This window comes from Triplophysa dalaica, chromosome 24 (assembly GCF_015846415.1).
Source record: "Triplophysa dalaica isolate WHDGS20190420 chromosome 24, ASM1584641v1, whole genome shotgun sequence".
Lineage (NCBI taxonomy): Eukaryota > Metazoa > Chordata > Actinopteri > Cypriniformes > Nemacheilidae > Triplophysa > Triplophysa dalaica.
The window spans coordinates 5,307,940-5,330,050 of NC_079565.1; the positions used below are offsets into that span (position 1 = coordinate 5,307,940).

Sequence of the window (22,111 nt, forward strand, 5' to 3'; positions counted from 1 at the left end):
TCTACACCTTCTTTTGTTACAAAATCTTTGTAAAAATTGAAAAACATGTTATGAACTGAACTGGCTGGTTTACTTTCTGCTGACCCCATGCCTGAGGTCCCTCAAGTTTTAACTACAAACTCAGATAAAAGTTAGGCAGAAATACAAATACATGTCAATGTTTTGTATAATTTTAGATTTTTTCAGACAGGTTGACATTTGGTGATCAGTTTTACTTTAGATGTGGCATTTAGCTTTGAATGACAATAAAGTGAAAAAATATTTACCACCAATTCAGTTAATTATAAGAAGAGAAAAAAATGTTTTTTGCAAACTCTGTTGCGAAATCAGATAATCTTACCTGCCAAGGAAAAAGTCTTTCTCAATTCATTATTTCATCAGATATTTCATCACAATTCTTCTGAAAAAAAATGTTCAGTCCGTTTCACAAACGTTGTTTTTTGAAAGTCCGGCTTTTGAACTGCAGTGCTCTCAGACACAGTTGTATTTTCTCCTGGTTAAACCATGAATCAAATTAAATTAATCATTTTGATGATCGTCATTCCTCAATTTCTTTCGAAGGTAAGAACGATAAATTTCCTCTCCCTTATTAGTGGCAATTCCTTTTTATTTCAAAAATATTGTCATTTAAAATATGTGCATATTGACTTAAAAAATGTGTATTTTTAAACCATTGAGACATAAACATTAAAACCCAAACGATGAACGCCTGAAGAATCACAACACAGTTATAGTCAACCAACATGTCTTGTTGTTTTTCATTTTATTATCTAATGTCCTGTGATTTGATCACTTCAGGAAATGAGAGGAAAGGATTGTGTGTGTGATCTTAAAAACACAGATCCCGCTTTCCCTGAGAACAAATTAAGGAAAGTAGTGACCAATGTCTCACACTGCACCAGGACCATCACTTCAGAAAAGGTACTTGATGCGAATAAATATATATAATGCATAATATAAAATACATCTGCATTTTTCAACCAAAAAAATGTATAACTGTTACGATCTTTTTTGATTTTGTTGTAGTGATTACAAAAAAAACCATCTGATGAATGTGTTTGTTGTATATATGTCTGCAGATGTTAGAGAGTGACAGACTTGTGCTGGGTCTGCGTCAACGTATCAGTCAACTGGACGACAACGTGAAGACGTTGGAGAAAGAGGACGACAGAAACGTGTATGGGGCCGTGACTCTCCGCATCATTGATTTAGAGTTAGCTGAGATTCAGGACCTCCTGGACAAACTCAACAAAACAACAAGACATTTTCAAAAGCTTAGCATAGAGACTAAAACTGAGGTAACTTAAACAAGAGCACTTTTTCTATGGACTTATTTTATTTTATTTATACCAATATATACATTCTCCTGAAAGCTTAGTAACATGAAGGACACAATGGAGGAGCTGGAGAAGTTCGACAACTTGCAGGTGATAAAGAAAGAACGTGAGAATCAGCGTATCAAGATGGATCTTGAGCAGTGCCACAAGGACCTCAAGCCTACGCCACCAACCCCAACAATTTCTCCGGAAAAGGGTAAAAAACAACTATTGAGTTTAGATTTTTTGTTATAAGCCACAGCTGAAACGTTTTAGTCTTTTTTATCTATTTTTTCAGGTCACTGTGGTCTGGGGAAGATAGTCCGTGTGTCTGGACCTAAAACTTATTCCCTCACGGTATACGGGACCTCTTACAGTTTTGGCGCTTGGGGCAGGGATGCAAATCCAGCGCCAGGAGACGAGAACAAGTACTGGCTGGTGGTGCTGTCCAGTAGTAATGTGTATGGCAATTTTGTTCGCCGATACAACAGTATGAGTACAATATTATTAGGCATAGGACATACAGATACATACATATCAAGCTCCAACCCCACAACTAACACAATTCAGGGGCCAAACATGGTCATGTATGGAAATGCTCTTTACTATAACTGTTACTACACACTCAATGTCTGTAAGTTTAATATGACGACTCGCACTGTTAGTACCGTGGCACTACCTAAAGATGCTGGTTACAACAGCGTGTATCCATTTGCACATCTTGGCACAATATATTACTATACTGATATGGATTTTGCCGCAGATGAATCTGGCGTGTATGTTATCTATGCTACAACAAGCAACTTTGGAAATGTAGTTATCGGTAAAGTTGAGACTAGCACTCCACCTGTGTTGAATCAAACTTGGTCAACAACTCTGCACAAAAAGACCGTCACAAACACTTTTATGGTGTGCGGCGTGCTGTACGCCACCCGTTACTTCGATAAAGACACAGAGGAGATCTTTTATTCCTATGACACCAAAACTAACACAGAGCGCTACGATTTGAGAATTCATATCAAGAAGGTGCAGACCAATATTCAGTTTCTGAATTATGACTCCAGAGATCATCTTCTGTATGTGTACAGTGATGCCTACATTCTTACATATGAAATCGTGTTTCAGTAAATTTAGACTCGCTTTTGATACTATTTTAAAAATCAATCTACACTGAGGAGGAAGTAGATTGTCATGTCCTCTTTACACTTTTTCAGTTAAAGAATCTCTATTCAGGGCAGAAGGTGCTTTTTTAAACACAGGTAAAAATTTGGATGCTATCGCTTACATGCAAATGAAAACAGTATGTTATGGATTTCTACTATTCAGGGGCAACGCCAACATTTCAGAAGTGAGGGGGGCAGAAATGTCAAAGGAAAAATTATATGGGACTTATCCATTTTATTAAAAGTCCCCCAAGTACTCTGTGCCATTAATAGTATGTCTTACTAAATATACAAAGACTAAAATTCTGTGCATTTTCTGCATTTTCTTTTGCTTTATTTTGTATTGTGAAGGAATTCACAAATGTATCAAATTAAGAATCTTGAAATAAATTACAGCATATTTTATAAAAGTGTTAAACTGCTGATTCTACTGTTTTAATGGATATACATTTACAAGAAGTGGACAATTTTATCTTAAGCAAATTATTGTGCAGTGCCTTCAACATACACTACCGGTTGAAAGTTAAGGATCATTCACTCATTTTCACAGTTTAAAATAATAGTAAACCATGGATTAACATAGTTGTAACTGTAGGAGTTATGCTGTTACTAAACCAACCAAAATAAATGAACTCTATTCATATTTTAGCATATTTATAAGTGTTTACCATTTGCCTAGAATTTGTGAAATCATACACATTAAAAGCTTTTTAAACAGTATTTAAAGAATTTCCATCTATGCTGGTGCCCTGATTGGCTGCTTTTGATTCATTATTTGCTCTAAGTAATCCATTACAAAAATATGTATTCAAATAAAATGAATTCTAATAAAATAAATTAATATGTTGGCACACTTATAATATTGTCTGAAGTAATTTAAAACATACCTCTTAAAGATTTTTATATCATCGGAAACATTTATGTCAAGTGAATTAATTGATTGATTGGTCTACTTGTTGAAATTCAGCCTGACAACCGCGCTGATTGGTCGATGCTCGTCGTGAATTTCGTAAGGCAGCAGGTGATACAGGCACTGGCAGGAAAACACGTCTAAAATATTTAAAATCGGTAAGTAAAGTGTTTAAAACGGCACAAATATATACACTTTTCTTGAGTGTCAAATATGATATATTAAAACATAATTACAGGAAGCATAAAAACAGCACGTTAACACTTCATTCCTTTACACATCCGCTTTATTTGATGCACGTTCAGCTTTTTTTAGTACACAGACAGTAACAGCTTGTAGGCTATATAGATGTACATGTTACACAGTTTTAACACATTAGTTGTATTTTCTTTATTATGGCAGAGCAGGTTAAGTGAATCCTATTTCTGTTTACGTATTTGTAACAACCGGCCTCCCTTAAAAAAAAAAAGAACTTATTGCTCAATATAAAACAATGGCTATTTGAAATAACTGTAATCATATGATTAATAATACTCATTGAATCCTCACAATAATTGATGCAACACCAGGTTAAATAAGAACTACATTTATATAAAAAAAAGGAACAGAGAGTTGAATGTATGATCCACACGAGATGTCTAGTGGTAGAGACCTATTTGATTTTTCTGCCCTAAAAACAGCAAATATCTACAGCATAGAACACAGATCCATAGGGAAAGGGTGCACGGGAAGGCAGGTATGGCAGGATACACTGGTGTGAGCCCTGATTCAGAGTAAAGGTGATATGGGGCCACATTGACAATACTGTACAGCACTTCCAAAGGACTCGATACATTCAAGGCCCCAGGCAGAGAGCAGGGATCGGGGATAAAAGTGCACCTTTGACAGGTGAGCTTGCGGCATGCTCCTCGTCTCTTATTAAGAGCTGACGACTGCATACTTCAAACATCAAATAAAAAAACGACACAAAAACTCATGCAAATCAATACTAGGGAAGAATGCACCCATTCAGTCTTTAGGAGGAAACCCAACCAGCATGCGTTTGGCTTTCACCCTCCCGATTCGCTCACGTCCCATTTTGAACATTCTGGCGACATCGGTGGCCGTTTCGTTCAATCTCTCCCTCTCTTGTCTTGCGTTTGTCTCTCTGAGTCTGTACAGTATAACGCCCAGCCTTGCGTTGCCTGGGTCGACAGCCCTTTGAGGCGCCCGGGTGTGTTTATGAGTGGCGGGGCACCTTGTGGTTTTGGGTTTGGGATTTTTGGGAGTGGGGTTGTACCCTACATTCCTTGCTTGGAACAATGGTGCTCCAGAAAGCCCCGCCCCATATAGACACACACACAGGAAACGCCCCTGAAAATGAGAGATTCTGCACAAAATTGACAATCAAGACAAAAGAGTGCAAATGTGTGGAATGGAAATTCGACGGCTGCTAGGCCCTCTTTCATCACAGTTTAGGACATCCAATAAGGCAGCGGCATCAGCAAATCAGCTCGGAGTTCATGTCAGTCATTATTACACAATGCATTGTTATTCATTATCTATTATAATTTATGTATAAACCTAAATTATAAAACAAGCATCAATTTTAGTCACATTTTATTGAATATGCATGCATGCATTTGCATGTGTGTTTGTTTCAGTACCTTTCGTATATTCTTTGTGCAGGGCTAGGTGCTGTAAGAGAAACCCAAAGCTTTAATTATGTATCGCAACTGGTGAAATGGAACTTAATGAAAGCGGCAAAACCCCGTCGTAGAGGCTCTGCCTCATTTCCGGTTTGGTTTGGGTCACAAGATGATTGTCTATAAAAGGGAGACCGTACAGAACCGATGCCACGCAAAGCTCCCTTCATATGACAGGGAGTGCACACTACCACAAGTATACTAATTGAATGATAACTCGAATTAAGATTATATGAGTACTTAAACTGAAGACAGTGTCTTAACCAGATGTTAAAGAAAGGTATGTTCATCTTAGTTTGTGACGGAGTAAGTGATAAAGTTTTTTTTGTTGTCTTTGTTTAGTATTTTTGGTTTTATTGAAAATTTACTTAAAGGTGCTGTGTGATGTTTAGGAGTATCTATTGACAGAAATGCAATATAATATACGTAACTATGCCTCCAGAGGTGTATAAAGACCTTACATAATGAAGGGTTATCTTTTTATATCTATACATACACCGCAGGTCCCCTTGCATGGAATTCGCCATTGGAATTTCTAAAGTAGCCCTAAACGGACAAACTGCTCTACAGAGCGCATTTCGTAACTTCGTAAATATCTCTTTCGGCAAAGAAGTGAAAACGTGACGACATCTTTGTCCTGTGTCAGCCACCGTTGTGCTTCGAAAGGGAGGGGTGGACTGAGCCGTTGGTTGCAATACGTAACCTCTGCTCTAGATGCCGCTAAAATTGAATACAATGTCCCTTTAAGGCGAACCAATTTACTCTGTAGCCTTCTTTATTTATACAATTCATGCCGGTCAGCAAATGTCTATCCCTTAGAAAAATGAACCATAGTTTTACTACGAATAAAAACGAAAAACATATTACTAGTTAAACCATGGTGTTTGTAGGAAAACTGGAGTTATACAAATGGTCATCAACCCGTTAAAAAAAAGAAAAACGTACTAAGCTTACTATAATAAAAACAATGGGTATTTTTGTAAAGGATGCCACTTTTCAGTGCAAATTAAGCAGCGGATGTTTCTATTGTAAAGTTATTTATATTCACTCACATTTTGACTTCCCATTCCTACAGCCGCCATATAGAGTGTTGACCTTAAAAATGAAAAAATGAAAAAAATCACGTCTTGTTTACCGGAGTGAAAAGGAATAGTTTATCCTGCGTGGTCACACACATACTTCAAAATGACTGAATGACCTGAGATGATAAGCCAAAGGCTGCTGTTCGGTAGATGACTTTTGCCCTTTCAACAACTCAACTGCTTCGCGTTCGTGGCAGAGAGGGAGTGCATAACCTGGTCACGATGTACCATTTTAATCTCTCTCTCTCTGGATCAATCTTTTAACCCCCCCTTCTTCTTCTAGCTTTGTTTCTTCCTCATGACCGTTCCCTCTACTTGCGACCCACCAATAAGTTACTCCACAAAGACTGTCATAGGACAGGAACGAGAGCAAGGGCTGATGGGACAATTTCAAGTTTTGTCTTCGGAGGAGGAGGTGAAGGCCAGAGGCAGCAAGCGAAGGGTGCAGAAATACTGACACAGCGATAAATAAATGGTGTTACAAAGGGGAGAATCGAACATTGCTCTAAGAGGGAAGACAGCACGCCTTTATTTTACAGGTTAAAGAATTTGTTCACGCAATAATGAAAATTCTGTCATCTATTACTCACTCTAATGTCATTTTATATCTACGACCTTCTTCAAGCTCAATGTCTGAGTTCCTCTCACTTGTACAATGAAAGTGGATGTGGACTAGAAGCTGTCCATACAAAAAAAAACGTTCAGTGATATATCACTGAATCTTGCGTTCATCTTTTTTAAAACAAGTACGTTAGCGTGAGTAGACGATGACAGATGTTTTTTATTTTTTGGTGAACTGTTTCTTTAAGTGGGCTAACACTGAAAAAAATGCAGAGAGAAAAGTACATGGAAAACGAATGGCTGAGAAAGAAAGATGACAGTAACACGAGTTCTCCATTCTTCTCAGGCCCTTCTTCCATGTGTCACGTCTCTCTAAATGTGTGCGTGTGAGAACATGAACGAGGGCTCAGCAGGACACTTCCATGGTGTGGCTGACCTGCCCGACACCCTCGGTGCTGTCTGAATGCGTGCATGCGCGGTTGCGGGAACCGTCCACGGAGCCCGCGCTGGTCAGAGAGGCTGTTCGCGAACGGGCGAGACGGGTCATACTCGCGGAAGGCACTGGGAGAAAAAGAGAGAGAGAAAGTGAGACAGGTCAATAGTTGTAAATAGAGAGGTAGTTTAGGCTGGGCTGCATGACGTGTTGTGAAGGAGCCAGCATGACATGCTTGAGCTTTAATCATTTCAGCCTCAAGCCGATCACATTCCACAAAAACTTGAATCACGTAAATTTAAAAGATTCAGATCGTCTTCAATCCAAGCTGAATTCTCAGCTTCAAATGAACAGTTCACCTTCATCTTCATTTATTCACCCTCGAGTTGTTCCATATCTGTACACATTTCTTTGTTCTGATAAACACAGAGAAAGATATTTGGAAGATCACATGTAACCAAACAATTCTTGGCCCCTGTTGACTACCATAGTAGAAAAAATGACAATGGTAGTGATGGTAGTTTTCTTTCCTACATTCTTCCAAATATTTTCTTTTGTGTTCAACAGTATAAATAACTTTCTAAAGCAGTTTTTTCTACTATGATCAATGGGGGCTTGGGGATTTGGTTACAAGCATTTTTCCAAATATCTTTCTCTTTGTTCATTAGAACAAAGACATTTATACAGGTTTGGAACTACTCGAGAGTGAGTAAACAATGACAACATTTTTATTTTGGGTTGAACTGTTCCTTTAATTGTTTGTAAAAGTCCTTTTCTTAAGCAGTATTTTTGTTTTCTGTTTCTTTAATACATTATAAGCAAACGTTTTGAATTCTAAAACAAAAGATGATATCTGATGACCTGGTCATAGCAATAAAAAACATTTATTTTCGTACAAAATCGCAAGAGAAACAAAGATGGTTCATCCTTTACAAGTTCAAAATATGAACACTTTGTATAAACCTGGCGTTTGGAAATAATCGCCATGCAAAGAGCATAAAAGGCCATTCAATGACTGCAGTGTGCAGGAGCGCAAGGCATATTTTTCCTCTTGGGGAAAAATCACTGATCCATAAAGAAAATAATGAATGAATGGAAATATCAGTCAGGGTCAGATAAATTCAGAAATCAATCGGGTAGATCAACTCAATCGGGGACTGAAAGTACACGTGCCATCGGAATGAGGGCTGGGGATGAGAAAGAGGGCAGGCGTAAACACAAAACAGCAAGTACCTGGCCCCCCACTCATTCTCCGATCCTTAATAGACGCAACTAGGAAAGGGCAGGAAAATACACATAGGGTAGATATTATAACAAAACAACACACACACAGGGGCCGAAATGAACTATTAAAATGATCTCTTTCCTATTTGCTTTAAAGCTACAATCTGTAAATATTCTTAAAAATTTGTCAAATCAGTTATTGAGCAATTACGTAAAAAATCTCACCAATACACTACGGTTCACTTATTGACGGTTTCACTGGCAACAACATAAATAAAACTTTATTGTGGCCCAAACTTATCTTCCAGTAGATCTCCACAAAGATCAATAACTGTTGAGTAGTTTTAATTTAATTTAATACAATGAACATACAATCAAATTAATGTCAATAAAATATAAACTAAATTGTTATATTATTACATTTAGCTGAGGCTTTTATCCGAAGTGACAGATCAGAAGTTAACTTTGGGCCAGGCATGTGCATCTGATCAAACCGTCTGTAACAATGATTTATAATTTGAGCTGTCACGTACGATTTTCGGGAAATGTCACTTGGTTTGATTTGATTATAACCCTTAAATGTATAATTACTTAGTGTAATCTGCAATTTTGGGTTTCAAACAGAGATGCCGATAAATTACGGATTGCAGCTTTAAAATGCGATTAAAATGTATTTAATTTTTGTATTTTTGTATTTAGTTGCTTTTAATAATAAAGTGGCCTAATATCACCAGAGCCAAATCCAAATATTTAATACAAATGAACAAGTGATGATTTTGGACCCTCCACACACACACCTACCCACACACATCCACATATAGACGCACAAAGAAGAAAACACATCCTGAAACTTCGGGATCGGTTTTACTTTGGTAGACTGGATTAGAAACAAACTGTAAATTGGTCTACATTTTTGTTTAGTAAATTGATATTTGAAAAACTTAAAAGTTTCAAACTTACTGTAACCCATCCCCTGTAAGAAGTACTTGAAAGCCTCGGTGAGTTTTCCAGGCTGTGGGAATAAAAATGTAAATCATTGTTTAAAATAAAAAATCTGTATTTTATAAAAGTTGATCAGTATTTTTATGTGACATACTTTAGTCGCAAAGTTTACATTTTACATTTGTATTTTTCTATTTGGCAGACGCTTCATCCAAATCGGCTTACATTGCATTGTACTATAAATTTGTTTTTGACTATTTGCAATCCCCTGGGATGGAACCCATGACCTTCCCATTGCTAGCACCATGCTCTTACACCACTGAGCCAGAGAAAAGGTACATTACATTTTACATAGAATATCTGAGTCTGCTGAGAGATTTCGAAGCAGTCTGACCTGTGTAAGCTGAGGCATTCCACCGGAGTCAGCCATCTGCAACAAATACAAGTATACAAGGTGTATTTAATAACTTGAAGGTTCTTATTTGAATGCTTGTAATATTTTTCCAATCCTACCTTCAGGAATGTGGTGTTGGTTGGATCCAGCTTGGAGTTGCATTCAACCTAAAAAAATAGAACAGACATCATATGCAGTACTGTATCATATTTAAATGATTATGTCTCCTTTTGCATTTTAATGTGTGTGTCTTATGGCCTGATCCATATGCGTAATGTTTTCATTATGTACAAACTGTATATTTTATCCCCTAACCCAACCCCTAAACCTCAAGATCATAGAAAAATTGTGCCTTTTGGGATTTAAAAAACTATTGTTATGAACGATTTATATGTTTTTTGCCCATGGGGACCTCAATTTTGGTCGCCCCGGTGACATGAGTCCCCATGAGTTGGTTTGCATTCAGGTCCCCACCGGGATATAAAAAAAGGCCACTCACATACACACACATTTACTGTATATTGTACACTGTATAAATCAGGGCGTGTCTGTCCAGTTCTGAAAATATCTTACTCAAGCCTGCAGGCGAATGCGTATGCGTCTGCGCAGCTTTTATCTCTTAGTGCTGGAATATGACTCATCTCTGCAGTACCAGATTAACTGTGTGTCTAGTTTCTCACTTTCTCTGTATTTTATATATTTATTTTGGATCAATAATCTCTCACTAATCCTGTCTTTCATCTTCTTTGCAATGCTCTTGAGTCAAATCCCTTTTTTTCACTCTTCGTCTCTTCCTTCTCTCCCTCCCTCTCCTTCGTCACGCTCCCCTCCTGTTCGTCTCTCACCCTGTGTCCGATTTGATGTGATGGGGCACTGACCCAGGTTTTATATGTTAGATTAAAGGGCCACGGTGTTGAGCACACAAACTGGCAAAGCCCAGGAGATCAACCCCTGGGCCAGTCCCATCTGCTCCCACGAGGGAAGCGGAGGTAGAGAGGTCGCCAAAAGGAGGTAAAGAGAGGAAGCGAGACAGATGGGGATGGGATTGACCTGTCACTACATGACAAAACACTTCCTATTCCAGTTTGCTAAATGTGCCACAGAGACAAAATAGGGAAAGACGTCTTGAAATATGAAAGAGTTTGTAAAAAAATTGTAAAGATTCTTCTCTCTCTTTACAATAACTTTTTATAGTGGCCAAGTGGTCCAAAACTGACTATACCTTCACAAAATGAGTCAAAAATATATGTGTGCTACATCATACAACTGTACTACTGTAGTATTTGTTTAATGTATTTCATCACTATGCTATACGTAGTATACTATATGTGTGCTATATTATGACTAAACTATATGTGTGTTATATTATATTACTATACAGTATCTGTAGTAAACTATACAGTGTGCTACTGACTAAACTATGTGTGTTATGTTACACGATTCTATTATATGTGTACTACAACATAAGACTAAACTATATGTATGTAACATTATATGACTTTGTATGTTTACAGTATTGTCCTATGCTATAATGTGTAGTGTGCTATATGTGTGCTACTGACTAAACTATACGTGAGTCATATTATATTATTATACTATACTTGTAGAATACTATATGTGTACTACAACATATGACTAAACTAGGTTTGTGTTATTTTATATAATTATCTTATATGTATAGTATACGATATGTGTACAACATCACATGACTAAACTATGCGTGTGGTATATAATATGACTATACTATATCTGTAGTATACTATAAGCATGCTATATTAAGTGGATATCCTATATGTGTGGATTATATGACTACACTCTATGTCTACTATATAATATTACTACAATATGTGTGCTATATACTAAAATATTTTTTGCCTACAGCATTGTATAGAAGATTTACAGTGCACGGGTTTTATGGACTACTTTACGACAAAAGTGAGAATGATGAAAACAAAGCGAAATCTCACCACGCCCTCCTCAGCCGGGGCATTGTCTCCAACAACCAGCATGACTGGGCACCTGTGAAAACAGACCCCGTCAAACATTCCGATCACACAAGCACATGTAGATGAGATTAGTGAGAGTATAATGAAGTCCTCACCTCAGGGTCTTGGCATTCAACACAGAGCCACTGCGGTTCATTTCCAGATCCCTGCGGCTGAGAAAGACAGCGATATTCATCAAGCCACTTTCTTTACCAAATATGCATTTTTATCATATTAATGAGGCACTGGGCGTTACCCGTTGTACATGTTCCAGAAGAGCTGGAGGTTGAACTGGTTGACAGTGTTGTTGATCTGTTGGCGATAACTCTGCACCAGCTCTGTGTTGCTCATAAGCTCCTCCTAAAATACAACCCAAATATTATGAGTTATGAAATATTACGCAACATACAATTAAAAGTACGTAATGTGTTCATATCTGTCATGCCTTACCTGGCTAAAGAGATGGGACAGAACAGTGTCTGGAAGAGTGCTAGTGAGTCCGGACAGCTTTGTGGCAGCCCAGTCAATCCAGCCTTTCCCATTGGGGTCAATGTTGAGTAGAACTAGACCCTCCACGAGATCAGGAAAAATGAGCTATAGGGAGAAAGCAGGTTTGAATTGTTAGATTAAATGTGCACAAACAATACGTTGTAGGCAGTAAAATAAGCCAAAAGTGAGATTTACTGACCGCGAATTTGGCAAGGATGTAGGCACCAGCCCCGATTCCAATTCCAACAATGCTCTTAAAGCTGGAGGAAAGGCAATTTCATTTGTTTAGGCATCACATTGTTTTTAAGATCAAACCATTTAAAATGAGAATTGCATTGGATTAGCCAAACAGTACAGGGTATAGCATTGTCAAGATCATCACTGCATTACTGTAAAATATAACCATACTCACCCAAAGTGTTGCACCACACTGGGAAGCATTCCAGCTAGCTGTTCCATGGTGGGGTACTGATACCTAAAAACAATAGGCCGAAATGATGTTATGTAAGAAATGATAAATGCACTATTAACAATGTGTGTGTGCGTATGTGTTACCCCTGTGGCATCTGTGCGGCACCAATCTGCTGGCCAGGGGCATCCACATGGCACACAACAAAATGCTTGGTGATCTCCTGCATGTCTTCATTGTGGAAGAATGAGTTGAAGCACAACTTGTCTGTTCAAGAAAGACATGGAAAGAGATTAAACGCTGTAATCCTGCGCTAGTATCTATCTGTCTACCCATCTGTCTGTCTTTCTATCCATCCATCCATCCATCCATCCGTCTATCCATCTGTCTGTCATTATGTCCAACCAATACTTTTTACTATTAATGAAAGAATGCTTCACGTTTGGGCCAGCTGTGAAAATCAATTCAGAAAACCACTCTGTTCTAGACGGTTCCTTTGTTGGCCTACTTAGATCATGAAGTAAAAAAACAACAAACAGCTCTGGCGTTCTATCTAACTGCTCAAGCTGAACTAATGCTCACTTGATACTGAGTCATCTCATCCATTCACAACTAACAGTGTGACGGTTCAGTTGCTTTGCAATGGACTTAATGAGCATATCTTCCTCCTGGTAGAGCATCTGGTTGGGCAAGACAAGGTCACGGTTCAAGAACATACAAAATGAACAACCCGCTTAAGCCACTTCAGATAAAAGCTTTTCAAAAGTAATCAAGACCCCATGGAGATTCCCATAGACCCTGGAATCAAATTTCTGAAATCGATTTCTCTGATGTTCAGAAGCAAAGAGCAGTTCTCTCATCCAATCAGATCCCAGCAAGCCTATGCACTTCACCGTAGTGCCGCATGACTGGATGAATCATCCCCAGTTTTTCTATTCTGTAGTAAATGACCAAGATTCTACCCCTCTACCCTACTGTATCGCTCACTTTGCATTCCCTATTTGGGCAAATGTCTCCTTTCAGTGGTCTCTCTCGCTATCTGTTTCGCTCTCTTGCTCTTTATTTCACTGAGTCATGCTTTGGGAAAAAGAAAGGCCATGCATAATAATACATGTATCCGCAGCGGGCGGGAAAGACAGAATCGCTCCATGCCGCAGTGCTGATCCCCCCTCCCCAGTACCGCATGGGTTTGTTTTTGTGACCTACATATCTCTCCTTCCCTACTTCTGTCATAAAAATAAGAGCGGGCAGGCACATCCGGTCCCAATAACACACTTCTGAGATACAAAATAAGCAACAAACAGACATGGGGGGAGGCATGAGGGATTAAGAGAAAACTGGAAGTAAGTATCAGGGGATGAAGAGAAGAAAGTCGTCCTGGAAGTAATAGATGCTTTTAGGCAAGTCTTGAGGAGTAGTATTAGTCTGCAAGACTGATGGAATGGAGAATTCAAGGTCAATGGTGTGTCGGCCGCCGTTGGTGTTTTACTGACCTATAAACCAGTCTAAATGATTTTTCGTCCCAAATAAAATTCCCATGATGCATATTAAACTACAGGACTGTTGGGTTAAGTCAATTAAAAATGATGTTCATAGATGTTTTTGCACACTGAAAATGACCATGATTTTTATTTTTATGTTGTTTTATTATTTACAAGGTTATAAAAAAATCCTACGACACTTAAAAAATTTAAGGTTCCCAAAATATCCTTTGTCTGTTTCATAGAGAACCTTTATCGGTTAAACTTTTCTTGGTTTATTTGAGTGTAAAAGGGATCTACAGATTAAAAAAGGGTAAGAAAGAAAAAGTTATTTTAAAATCCATTGACAAAAATGTCACCAAATATGATTCTTTTATAACATTGTTGCGAAGAACACATTCTAGAACTTTTATTTTGTACAAGTAATATATATATTTATTCAACATTAAACCCCAAGACAAAAACCAATGAATATATTGCTTGAAATTGTAACAAATAAAAAATATAACATTTTAAAATTATGTAAAAATAAAATAAAAATAATATAATAAAAAAAAATTTAAGTACATTGTATAATTTATGAATAAATATATCACAACAATAATAAAATAGATGATCATTGATTAATGATTATGAAAATATATGATTATATATACATGTTTTTTTCAGATATATATGCATGATAACAACAGTTCATGTCTGTATTGTTAATTTCCGAGATATGTTTTTTACAAAAATTCCCCCGTGTCTGCACCTGCACCATAACATAAGTGATGCTGAGATCACCTTCCACCTGACATCAGTCACGTCTCACAACGACTGTGATCTGTTACACTGCAGTCAGCTGGCACCCAAAAGACACCTCTGATGACACAATCACTTCCAGAGAGCTGCTCTTTGAATTTGTCGAAATGCAAAAGCACACAATAACACAATTCTCTCGTAAGTTTTAGAAATGGAAAAATTAGCATCGGGTCAGTGCTTGGAGACAGATGGTGCAGTCGATCATGCAGTACGTGTGATACATGGAGAACTTTTATATGCGCACACACAAACAAAAAATACCTTACAAGTAAACAGTTTACTTACGGTTGAGCCCAACATCATGGTAGGTCAGGATAGCTGGCTTATTGCCCTTAGGAGCTCCCCGGATGACCACATGCAACATCCCATTTGGGGTTTCGATGTCGTGTTCCTATAACACAAAAACATCTATTTATAAAACAGTTTTGCATGACCATTGAACCCCGAAGTAGAGCCCGAACTTTTAAAAGCTTTGCCAAAAATATATTTTTGTTTACATTTATACAGTTGACTAAAATACTCAAAATTAGCTAAATGCATGAATTCATTTTAGGCTATATGTTTTTGTTACATTTCATTTAAAAAAGTTCACTTTTACAAGAAAGAAGACGAGTTATAATATCTCAATGTTTAAATCCACATCCCTTTTTACTGCCAAAGGCATTTTAATCTGAGTTGACCCATATTCCATTTTATTCTGACATGGATGTGTGTCTGCGTGTGTTTTTCATCAGTTTTTATAATGTTCTGCTTTAATCTGGGAAGTCAACATCAAAGCCGAATTGGGTGAGCTTAATGTAGATCGAGGTAGACTTGCAGACAATAATAAATATCTCTTTAAATCCACTTTTGAAAATGCATGTACACCTGGATGCAAATGGTGCAAATGTTGTGTGTGTGTGCAGGTTTAGAACATCTGTTTGTCTGCGTTTCGGTCGAGATGAAATCTTGTGGAAGCACACGACAGGCATGTTTTCAAGGGAGAAAATAAAAACAAATAACTGAAGGGATTAAGTATGAAATATGGCGTAGTTACAGCAATATTGTGCAAAACCGGCACAGCGTAAAACACATCATAATCTCTGCGGACGAATATTTTTCCAACTCAAGGTCGTAGATTTGTCCTTGTCTGGTGATTTTCTGTATAGTCTAAATATATTTTTAATTATTGTCATACTTTAGTCCTTAAAGCAAAATACTGACAGACAGACGGACACATGCACACATTTGGTTAAGGCAGGTACATGAGTGTATCGGAGCACATGTTCCACATGTGTAAGTGTGTTAGTGTGTCAGTGCAAATGGCTCAGACGTGACTGGACATTTCTGCATAATAGAAATTCTGTTCCAACAGACTACATACTGTACATAGATTAAAATATACTGAAACATAGATTATGCATAAATATCGCATACTAGCATTTTTTTTTGTCTGAAAATATATATTTTTAATATTTTAGCAGTATGATTTGTTTTGCTTGGCACAATGTAGGTTTTATTCCTCTGTATTTTAATAGAAAATCATCAGTTAATTTGAAATATTTCCATGAAAGTTCAATTCATTTTATCATAATTTGCAGTTTGACCTACTGAACTGTTTATTAAGTAAACAGCAAATTATGTGCCATAGAAATTCCTGAAAAATTATAATATATTACACAAATTGCTATAAAACGCACAATTATACACATACAGTGAATTACAGTATGAGCTGAATTTAATATTTTTAGAAAAACAAAACCTCTCTCTCTATTTACATTCCTGCAATTACGATATCCCACTCACCCCATCCCAGCATTCCGGCATGGTTGCTCAGAGATAGTATAGGATAGGATAAAAATGTAGAAAGCCGAAAAGAGACCAAACAGTCTTGAACTGATTCTGTCCAAGCAATCAGATTCAGATGCAGACAACTAGAGGGATGCTGCGTTTGCTACTGTGTCTCTTTGTCTCTCCCCGTCTCGTTCATGGGCTGAATTATGCAGTGCTGCTGCCCCCTCCCCCAACCCATATTACATCCCACCCATGCCTCTGATTGGCTGGCCGCAAAGCATGCGCAACTCTGATTGGCTGCTCTGTCTGTCAATCTAAATCTGTTGTGTTCTCTATCTGTTTTGTCCCACATTTGCTCTTTTCATGTGCGTATAAGCCCTTTAAAATGGATGCAGGTTCGGTACCAATTGGAAGATGTTGATTTATTTAATAATGTATTAAATAGAATAATTCATCTTTTGTATAAATCAACATTGATACTATTTTCTGTTTCATTTAAATGTTTATAAATGTACCATCTAAATAGAATAACACACCCCCCCCCAGAACAGACGTGGGATAGGTGAAAGTGCCATTCACAGCACAGAACTGGTTGAAACTGACAACTGAGGATGCTGTTTGGGACAGCATGTGCTTTGGGTTTGTGTACAGTACGTGTGCTCTCACATGAACACGTAAGGGAGGGCTGTGATATGAACACACATGGCCCACTTTCTGCTGCGTAAAGGAGGTGGCTGTGCTTACATCCTTTGTCTTCTATATTACTCACTAACTCTATCCTTATTTAGATAAGAGGAGTTGCATACTCGACTTCAGCTTTCTTTCTTTGCCAAAATAGGAGATTAATCCCTTGCGGACTTGGCAGTCTCTGTCTTTCCAAAATAAACGATGGTTAAATGTTATATGCATGTATACTGCGTTGCATCTGTATCTATCTAAATATAGAGATGTATTATTATTGGCCCTTCGCTTTTAGAAACATATTTTCAAAAATGGGTCCCAAGCTGTCGATGGGGTGCTATTCTTTCAAAAAGTACAACTTTGCAGCTACCACAAAGGAATATATTGGTTCCAAACGTATCTGTAGCCTACCTAAATGGCACATATTAAGATTGTACCAAATATATATACACATATTTTACATGTCACAATCATATTTTTTGTTAACTTGTTTTGTTCCTCGCCTCTCAGGTTGCTATACTGTAACCGCAAATACCTATTATAATGAATTCATTTTGTGGCACAATTAAAACCTTTCACTAACAGAGCATGCGGCTTACAGATCTCATCATATCCATCCCCCTCCGTCTTTTGTTTTCTCGCTGTTTAAATCAAACGCTTTTTCTCTGCGATTTAGTCCTATTTCTGTCAGAGGTGTGAAGAGATGATGCAAACTGCGAGACAGACACAATACTGAGGTGCGGAAGTTCAAAGACTTCAACTTTTGTCTTAGAAGTTTCATTTATGCTGAAGCATGATGGTTCAAAGTGAATCATTTCAGAAGGAAACAAAATTTAGAGACCTGTCTAATTTTGGATACTTACAGAAGAACGATGATGTCCTATATTAGACGAAAACACATTGAAGTCTAATTGATGAATTATTGTTTTGTTTCTGTGTTTTACATAAAAAAAGTATTTTATGGCCTGTTAGAAACTAGACGCAAAATCGACACAAAATGAGGAAATCTAAAATATTAGTCTGTTTTGTTCCTTTGTTATTCTTCATGCATCCATAACATACGTTCTTGATTTCGATCTTGGTGATTTTTTGCACGTTATTGTTGGTTTGCGACTATCACGACTCTCTTTGCCTGTACCGGCAGCTGGTGTGTTTATAGTACTTAACATTGAGATATTTCTATCTGTGTGTGGGAGCTGAAGGGTCACCGGAGTTCATTTCATCCAGCGAGAGTGTGTCTGGAATTTTTTTAATACATTTTTTCCCCTAATGGATTGCACGTACGTGACTCGACCCTGTTATTATGCTATGATTGAGACAAGTACATTGTGTTTATTGTTATATTATTTGGTTAGCTTGTTTTGAGTAAAATCATATTATTAAGTCCATTTAGCACTGGCTGAAAGCAATGACAAAGTGTTTACTTCTGTTCACAGCGCTTTTATTTTGTAGTAACTATCAATTGTATGAAACAGCTTGTCATGTGACGTCAAAATGGCGGCACCCATGGCGTTCCCGCTCCCATACTAATGATGAATTATCTATAAAAGTCCCTTCACCCTCCGTGTCATTAAAAACCTGTATGACACAAAAGAAGATATTTTGAGAAATGTCTCAGTGATTTTGTATAAGTACAATGGAAGTCGATGGGAGTCAATGTTATTCGGATACTAACATTCTTCAAAGTTTCTTCTTCAGAAGAAAGCAATTCAGACAGGTATTGAATGACATGAGGATGAGAACATGATGGAAGAATTCACAGATGGCAATTCTGTGAAAATGTCAACCTTACCACGAAAAAATTATGTTTTTACCAGCGGTTTTTACTATGGCAACAGCACAGATTTTAACATTTGGTGGCTCAAATACCCATGTGAGATCTCTCCTAAAATTTGTAAAGCTTTTGTTTTATTTTTGGTGCATGATTTTTAATAGTCAGCTAAGTGCCATTTTTAGGATTGTCACATTCATAGCGCTACATATTCCAAGTAAATATAATAATTATAATAATAATATTCTCTATTATTGCTTCAGGATTGTGCATTTTAGTTTGCAGAAATCCCACAAAATTTATCGTCCTTTTTTGTCACATCCATAACGCATGTTCATTTCCCTTTTTTTTAAATATCATTTTTTCATAGACTGACATTTTTTGATGTTTAGACACTATCAACAAGGGTTTAGTAAAATATAACCAGAAGGTTCAATATAATCGTAATAAATTCAATCTCTGAGCATTTTTATGTCACGTCCATGATGCAAAATGTCACGTCCATTATGCTGAAATTGCCCAGATGTAAAATACAACTAAACAAGTCTATTACATCTTCTGGCACAGTTTTCCAGAAACCTCACAATGGCTCAAAATCCCTTTTGAAATTTCTGTCATCATTTACTCACCCTCTTGTCATTTTAAACCTGTATGACTTACTTTTTGAAGAAGTAACAGGACAACGGCGGTACCCGATTACTTGCCTTGCGTGTGTGACCACACAATAGAAGTAAATGCAGAAGAAAGTAAGTCACACAAATTTGAAATGTCAAGAGGGTGAGTAAATGATGACAGAATCATCATTTTTTGAGTGAGATCTCCCTTTAAGAGCGGTTGTGTAAGATGCAAGTCGTACATCAAATACGCAAAGAGAAGAATTACCGTACCTTCCAATCTCCAGCATCCACAAACGTCTCACAGTTTTCCTGCAGGAACACGAAAGGTTAGATTTATCAAAGCCTTTAGCACGATTTCAACATGTTACACATGACAATAAATGAAGCAGTGATCGGAGCAACACTCTGCAAGGTCCTGGCAACACAGGAAAGCCGAAGAGTTTCTGTGATTGAAATTCTAACTGATGTTCTGCTGATGTTTTTGTTTCACTACAAGGTTAGTACAGAATGTGGTTTTGCTGATATGAGACCTGTTTAACATTGAAGTATAATGGCCAGTGTTTTGGTGGTCCCACCTTAGAATAAGTGAGTAAAGATATTTTGTAAGTGCTGAGGGGAAAAGGTGAAGCATGAGAACAGTTTGAGAAGAGTTCATTTTGTTCCCCTTGCAAGATTCTCCTCGTTCCGCCACAATCACAGTAGAAATAAAAAGAAATCCAAGTAGCATGAGTTAGAACAGTATACAGACAGAAACACAGACAGAGCAACTTAAGTGAAATTTATTGGAAAAAAGAAAAAGACAGATAGACACAAACATATTTGGGATCCAAACAAAGCATCCATATTGGTAGAATAACAAAGCAAGTATCATAGAGTGATACTGAAAAGCTGGAAAACAACCTAAAGAAGAAGTTAGTGCATGCAGATCAAGCTGGCAGAAGAGATGACGGAAGAATGGTAAAAGCAGTTTTAATGTCGGACCAGCAGGTGTCACTCCTTTTCAAGATTCAAACCTCCAATGCACAACCGGCAAAACTTTGCACAGTTGAAGGTAAACAACAATGTGCCTTCTTGAGGAAAACTTTGGGATACATGTTTACGGTGTATTTGGAAATTTGGGTTGTATGAGTTATATGATGATGCGTTTTGAACCTGTGAAAATTGCGACATGGGTGCTGAAACCATGTTTGTAAAATAGAGATGTGAAAGTAAGGACAGGTGTTTAAACATTCTTAAAGCGTGCTTCTCAGCAGAGTTTAGGAATATACACAAAATCTGTTCACATCTGAACTTCAAATCTGTGATTTTTCAAATCTGTGAGTGGATGTACAGTACAGTAGAAACAAATAACCTACAAATATTTGACCTTGACTTCTCTAAAAGATGTATATCTTTAAAAGAAATTTGTGTCCGTTAGTTGGAAGAGTGGACGTGCTCTGTGCGTTACTCAGCCTACCGAGATGTACCCGCTGGTCCGACGCCGGGTGAGGCCGAGCCAGTGCCGGGCGATCGAATGCCAGCGTTTGGGGGGGCGAGCCGTTTGGGGGGAGGGCTTAGCACAAGGCAGCGCGTGCACACACTCTCCTTTAGCCTGCACCGTTACAGACAGACACAAACACCGGTTACAGCACACTACTTTAAACAGCACCCTGTGCAGCAGTGGTTCTCAAACATTTTCGTTGTAAGACCCCCTCTGTGTGTAGGGAGCATTACTTTGTGGCCCCCATCAAATAAAGACTTAGAATATTAAACTTGAACATCAGTGTGTTTGGTTGGTGGTCTTATTTTTATGAGCATTTTATGTTATTTTACAAGATGAATTATAAAATGACGGCCCCCAGTTTGAGAACCACTGCTCTACAGGGCTGGAGGACAATGCTTTGGTGGGAGTGTCGAGAAGCTGTATTGAAAGAAAGTTTGATATGTATTTTCTCCAAATATGATATGTAATATGAAGAGTATATGGGTGGTATGGGCACAAAAATTGCAGACATCTAACAGGGTCATTCGTTATTATAAGATAGGTTTTCAAAAACAATTTTTTTAATGTTTTTGGAAGTAGTAGAGAAATTGATCCCCTATAGTCCTAAAATCCCTGTTTTTCCATACAGTGTACGCTCATATACTTAAAGGGAAAGTTCAAGCAAAAAAGAAAAATTCTGTCATCATTTACTCACCCTCTTGTCATTTCAAACCTGTATTACTTGACTTATATTCTTCCGCAGAACACAAAAGAAGATATTTTGAAGAATGTCGGTAACTGAACAACGCCGGCACCCAGTCACTTCTATTGTGTGGACACAAAACCAATGCAAGTGAACTGGGGCCAGTTAAAAACATTCTTCAAAATATCTTCTGTTGTGTTCTGCAGAAGAAAGAACGCATGGTTTG

The 22,111-nt window shown here is 37.6% G+C and overlaps 2 protein-coding genes across 9 annotated transcripts in view; one reads left to right on the top strand and one right to left on the bottom strand.

Moving 5' to 3' along the window:
• The first annotated feature begins 448 nt into the window (after positions 1-448).
• On the top strand, positions 449-3,326 carry LOC130414292 (olfactomedin-4-like). The gene is made up of 5 exons (XM_056740128.1): positions 449-561; positions 799-921; positions 1,080-1,298; positions 1,374-1,533; positions 1,615-3,326. Exons 1-5 carry the CDS (start codon positions 505-507, stop codon positions 2,442-2,444), a joined length of 1,389 nt encoding a protein of 462 aa, XP_056596106.1. The 5' UTR covers positions 449-504; the 3' UTR covers positions 2,445-3,326.
• Positions 3,327-3,657: 331 nt separating this feature from the next.
• The window catches only part of ndrg4 (NDRG family member 4), a 28,108-nt gene continuing 9,654 nt past the window's right edge, over positions 3,658-22,111 (bottom strand). For 2 of the 8 annotated variants that reach the window (XM_056739947.1, XM_056739949.1), the window contains 15 exons: positions 21,177-21,311; positions 19,991-20,029; positions 15,164-15,269; positions 12,740-12,860; positions 12,597-12,659; positions 12,384-12,444; positions 12,146-12,289; positions 11,952-12,055; positions 11,812-11,868; positions 11,678-11,729; positions 9,830-9,877; positions 9,711-9,746; positions 9,335-9,386; positions 8,384-8,422; positions 3,658-7,278 (listed from right to left, as the gene is read on the bottom strand). In XM_056739947.1, coding sequence (XP_056595925.1) covers positions 7,124-7,278; positions 8,384-8,422; positions 9,335-9,386; positions 9,711-9,746; positions 9,830-9,877; positions 11,678-11,729; positions 11,812-11,868; positions 11,952-12,055; positions 12,146-12,289; positions 12,384-12,444; positions 12,597-12,659; positions 12,740-12,860; positions 15,164-15,269; positions 19,991-20,029; positions 21,177-21,311 — 1,212 coding nt within the window. In that variant the 3' untranslated portion in view covers positions 3,658-7,123. Of the gene's footprint in view, positions 7,279-8,383; positions 8,423-9,334; positions 9,387-9,710; positions 9,747-9,829; positions 9,878-11,677; positions 11,730-11,811; positions 11,869-11,951; positions 12,056-12,145; positions 12,290-12,383; positions 12,445-12,596; positions 12,660-12,739; positions 12,861-15,163; positions 15,270-16,663; positions 16,849-19,990; positions 20,030-21,176; positions 21,312-22,111 lie in introns of those variants that run through there. The other 6 variants (XM_056739950.1, XM_056739952.1, XM_056739948.1 and 3 more) reach the window with 5 other exon arrangements.